We start from the raw sequence: 5615 nt of genomic DNA, 5'->3' as shown, positions 1-5615 counted from the left end.
CTTCAAACTTCAACAAAAGGCAGTTTATTTATAAATTCACCTGTCTTTAGTAATGCATGGTCTTTGTAGAAAATTCATAAATTACTTTTTTACTATAATTTTAAAAATTATTTTCTTTTTCTTTTTTTTTCTTTTTTTTTGAGAGGGAGTCTCGCTCTGTCGCCCGGGCTGGAGTGCAGTGGCCAGATCTCAGCTCACTGCAAGCTCCGCCTCCCGGGTTTACGCCATTCTCCTGCCTCAGCCTCCCGAGTAGCTGGGACTACAGGCGCCCGCCTCGTCGCCCGGCTAGTTTTTTGTATTTTTTAGTAGAGACGGGGTTTCACTGTGTTAGTCAGGATGGTCTCGATCTCCTGACCTCGTGATCCGCCCGTCTTGGCCTCCCAAAGTGCTGGGATTACAGGCTTGAGCCACCGCGCCCGGCCTTAAAAATTATTTTCTATAGCAGTTGTTGAAATTTTATAATGAAATTGCACCTTTTGTCTTTGGCAAACAGCCATGGATAGTAAAGTTTTAAGTATGATTTGACAAGAAGCATTCCATTTGACTAGAGCTGAATTTTCAAGTGGAAATACTATAATTGCCTTTAAGTATTTGTAGGTCTACAGTGTTTCATGTTGTATCTCTTAGCGCTATCTATCTATAATGGACATGATCACAGGATAAGTCTAAAAGAAGAGTAAGTTTGCTGAGCATTTGCTATGTCATTGAGCTAGATGTCTCTGTTACATGAATCTCACATAATCCTCACAACAACCCTACAAGAGAAATTTTATTCCCCCACCTCCATTTTATAGACAAGTGAGCCTGGAGTCAATGGCATTAAAGATTTCCCAAAGTCTATGGCTAGTAAAGGATAGAGGTGGGACTGTCAAGAAAACCTGTCTGAATTCAAAACCCAAGCTCTTTTCTCTATATAGAACTACGTTATTCTCTGGGAGAAAAATGGTTGATTAACAAAAGGCAAATTACATATTTTAGGACATTCACTAGTAAATTACTTGTTAATAAATCAATGCAGCAACATATTTTTCTGGATGTTTTTCTCAGGACTATGCCAGACACTGTAAAAGATACTTAAGCATGAAACTTTGCCATAAAGGAATTTACAGTCTAGCTGAGGAGACATAGTTAACATGCATGCGTCAATTAGTGAACATAACTAAATAGTTAAGATTAATGGTTGAAGTAGGATCTAGAAACCATTGATGTTGAATAAATGTTTTAAATGAATAACTGTGTTGGAGCACAACAAATTGACTTTTAGGTGGGACTGCATTATGAAGGGTCTTAAAAGAGGAAAACTGAGTAAAATTGAGTTTAAGGCCTTGAAGGTTTTTGATTTGGCATAAAGACAGAGGTATTTAAGAAACTTTTGGCTGGGCGTGGTGGCTCACACCTGCAATCCAGCACTTTGGGAGGCCGAGGTGGGTGGATCACCTGAAGTCAGGAGTTTGAGACCAGCCTGGCCAACATGGTGAAACCCCATCACTACTAAAAATACAAAAATTAGCTGGGTGTGGTGGCACACAACTGTCTGTAGTCCCAGCTACTCGGGGGGCTGAACCCGGGAGACAGAGGTTGCAGTGAGCCAAGATCACACCACTGCACTCTGGCCTGGGCGACAGAGCAAGACTCTGTCTCAAAAAAAAAACAAAACAAAACAAAACATAATAATAACATAAACTAAAAAAAGAAAGAAAAAAGAAAGAAAAGAAAGTTTTGTTTAGCAGAAAAACTCAGGTTATCTCTGAGTAGAGTGTGAGCAATGAGCCATGAAAAAAGTATTTCATAAAATTCTACTAGTAGAACAAGGACCTGAATGAAGGTGGTGGCAGTAAGAAATTTGGAAAACAAATGATATATTACAAAGACTAAAACTGCTCTCCAACAGTATATTGTTCACTATAAATCAGATACTATAGAAATAAGAAATATAAAAAAAATTATTTAGCCACTAGCATGCTTCCCAATGACATGGAAATTCCAGATCTAATAGTTTCAGGAAATGGATTAATCTTGATATGAGACAGCTGCTCACCCCTGTGAAAATTAAAAACACTTTAAAAGCTCTCTTCCTTTTTTATTATCTCTGGAAAAAAAAGTTTGCTAGGAAAAAGGAAAAGAGAGTACCATATTTTTCATAATCTCTGTAATGTAAGTGCCAAGCACACGTGGTTTATACCTGTTTTATGACATGTGGATTCTGCCAATCATCTGTAGTTTATCAAAATTATTTTTCATAAAGGGGTGTAGAGTATCATTTTCCTGAATTATTATTAGACTAGGCCACATGTGGAAATAACTCTCTTCTTTTCAAATCTTTTATGTAAGTGCACTATTATAAGGACATATGCCCACAGAGTAAGCACACAGTAAACGTTTCTTGATTAGATGACTTGGAATGTAAACCAATAACCATAATTTATATGATAATTAATTCAGACCAATGGAGAGAAGGATTATGAAGCCAAAACACAGGAAATAATTGAGGAGAATCTTCTTCTTAGAGATTAACTTTGATTCCAATAGCTTGTTTAAATTCATGGTTTTGTGGTTCCAAGATGTCATAGAAAACTTGTTTTTTGTCAAAATGGTCTCTAATGTAAAGTAAATCTTCAATGGAATAGTTATCATTTTTTCCAGTCCAAATAGTCAGGCTGTACCTGCATTGAAATAAAACAGAATTATATAGTTAAAAGTGGAAGAAAGTGATGACTCATTCCAATAAGCCTAAAAATACTTTCATTTATATCTAACTCAAATTCACTCAGACAAAAAAATTAATCAGCAGTGGTGTAACTGTACTTTCATATTCCATTCTTTCATCAAGAGGGACTAGAGACAAAAAAAACATTCATACAATGCTGTTGTCTAAATGACATAACTGCTCTATCTGAATTGCAGGAATGTTAAATGGACTAAGAAACCAGACGGGTGGCATGGGAAATGGGTCTAATTTTGGAAAAAGGAATAGAAGAGATTGTGTTGCTGATGGAGGAATCTGTAACCTGGGTTTGTTCAGGAGCCTCATCAGAGTGAAAAGCACAATGGGAAGGGATTGTGAAGAGACACAAATGTCACTGATATCTACAACACTTAGAGTCATGTATGGAGGCCCCGTTGTTTCTTTTGGAGGTTTTTGTATGAGATACAAGAATGCCAAGAGATACCACTAAGAATGACAAATAGAATACATTTAGATCTTTTTCTGATGAGCTGAAAACCAACAACCTATGTAAATTCATTATGGATGTAAGAATATGCTCAGAATGTTAATGTTGCTTAAACTGTATACTTTCATTTCTTCTGGTGACACTACTACTGTTGCATTCAAGTCTAGGGAAATGCAAAGCTGTTAAGCAGTTTCATATTTATATTCCCTGTAAGCTTGTCAGAATCCAGGGAAAATTTTCCAAAGCATTTTTTTCTGCTAATGATAAGGAAGAACTGCCTAACCAAGGCATATTTTCTTGTCATATTGACATATTCCTGCCCTTATAGGATGGTGACACCATTCTGGAAATACAACAGAAGAAAGCAATTTGGATATTGCCCCACAGCAGTATCATATTACAAACCAAAAAGAATTTTAAACTGCAGCTCAGGGACACAGAAAATGAAAATTAGTTCTGAAACCTATTTTTTTTTTTTTGCTAAAATGGAATCTTTATTACTTTATCTGGGTACCACGGTGACAAATCTTATGAAAAGACATGGTTATGATCATTTAGGTAAAAAGAAGAGCTTCCCAGTATTATTTTGCCTCTTTTAATATTCACTTAATTGTATTTAGACTGAAATGGAAAAAACATTGCCTGAGGGTATCTGAAATTGTATTCATTGATATTAATTCTCAAACTTCATTTTTTAACCTTCTTTATTGTGAAATAACACACATAGAAAAAAGGACATAAAACATAAATATAAATTTTATCAGATTATTATAAAGTGAACTCCAGTGCAATAAAACAAATAGAACATGACCAGCAGTTGAGGAAGCACCTTGGTGTCACTGCTCTATCACAATCTCCTCTCCTTTCAAGTCTCCATGATCTTTAAGATTGCTAAGTATATGACAGAGAAGGAAACAGGAACTATTACAGAGTGAAGTAGGCTGAGGAGATATGATAACTAAATTCAATGCATGTTCTTGGAGGGTTTTCCAGATCAGAAGAGGAAAAGAGGTATTGGTGCAGTGGTTGGCAGAATCTGAATGGGGTCTGCGGATTGTATGGTAGTGTTGTACCAATGCTAACTTCCTGACTGGGAGGCTGCATGATGGTAATACAGAAGCTGTCCTTCTTCGGGGCGGTATCCTCTGGAGTACTTAGGGATAACGAGGCTCATGCAGAAAAACATAAACAGAAAACTATATATGTATAGAGAAATAATGGACAAATGCAGGAAAATGTTCACAGTTGGGGAATCTGGGTGAAGGAGATGTGGTAGTTTTTGCAACTTTTCTGTAAATTTAAAACTTTTGAAAAATAATCATAAATCACTCCTATAAAAGACAGTAAAAAAAAAAAAAAAGAAAAGAAAAAAATAAAAGGCAGGGCGCGGTGGCTCATGCCTGTAATCCCAGACTTTGGGAGGCCGAGGCAGGCCAACTGCCTGAGCTCAGGGGTTTGAGACCACCCTGGGTAACATGGTGAAATCACGTCTCTACTAAAACACAAAAAGTTAGCTGGGCGTGGTGGCGTGTGCCTGTAGTCCCATTAACTCGGGAGGCTGAGGCACGGGAATCGCTTGAGACTTGGAGGTGGAGGTTCCAGTGAGCCGAGATAGTGCCACTGCACTCCAGCTTGGGCTACAGAGTTAGACTCCGTCTCAAAAAAAGAAAACAAACAAACAAAAAAACAGTAAAAAACCAAAACTCCATTAAGTTACTTTTCAAATAAAGGATAAAGCAAAGTTATTCAAAGCAAACAAAAAGAAAGACAATGTGAATTGAGGTTAAAAAAAAATCATTAAATAAGACCAAGAACACCATGGTAAAGGTATAATTCTTAATGAAGAGAAAATAGATATGAATGTGTACACAACATACAGCATATCACAAACATTTAAAAAGCAAAAACCATGAAGGTAGATGAGGAAATAGACAAAAATACTTTAAGAGTTGGAGATGACATATATTTGTACATATGAAAACACATTTATAATAAGGTTATTCATGAAAACAATGTAATATAAAATATTAGAAATAGGCCAAATGCCCATCAAAATGAGGCTTGTTAAGTCAACTACAGTACATACATACATATCATGCACCTAGGAAAGAAAATCAAGAAAGTTTACTTCAGAAACAGCTCCAAGATGTATTGTTAAGTTTAAAAAAAAAAAAAAAAAAGAGGAAGGAAAAGAAAAAAAAAAGCAAAGAAAAGAACAGAATCAAGAAGCAAGGTGTATGACATACTATCTTTTGTTTTAAAAATGAGGGGGGCCAGGCGGGGTGGCCCACGCCTGTAATCCCAGCAGTTTGGCAGGCTGAGGCAGTGGATCACTTGAGGTCAGGCGTTCAGGACCAGCCTGGCCAATGTGGCGAAACCCCGTCTCCACTAAAGATAAAAAAAAAAATTGACGAAATTCAACAGCCCTTCATGCTAAAACGC

General features: G+C 36.7%; 1 protein-coding gene across 2 annotated transcripts in view; it reads right to left on the bottom strand.

Annotated features, from left to right (window-relative positions):
• Positions 1 to 1785: 1785 nt before the first annotated feature.
• FAM151B (family with sequence similarity 151 member B) overlaps positions 1786 to 5615 on the bottom strand; it is a 51395-nt gene continuing 47565 nt past the window's right edge. For both annotated transcript variants that reach the window (XM_017870898.1, XM_017870899.1), the window contains one exon: positions 1786 to 2663. In XM_017870898.1, coding sequence (XP_017726387.1) covers positions 2504 to 2663 — 160 coding nt within the window. In that variant the 3' untranslated portion in view covers positions 1786 to 2503. The remainder of the gene's footprint in view (positions 2664 to 5615) is intronic.

This window comes from Rhinopithecus bieti, unplaced genomic scaffold (genome assembly GCF_001698545.2).
Source record: "Rhinopithecus bieti isolate Rb0 unplaced genomic scaffold, ASM169854v2 scaffold_5216, whole genome shotgun sequence".
Lineage (NCBI taxonomy): Eukaryota > Metazoa > Chordata > Mammalia > Primates > Cercopithecidae > Rhinopithecus > Rhinopithecus bieti.
The sequence above is the reverse complement of the archived record's forward strand: the minus strand, read 5'-3'. Positions and strand labels throughout refer to the sequence as shown.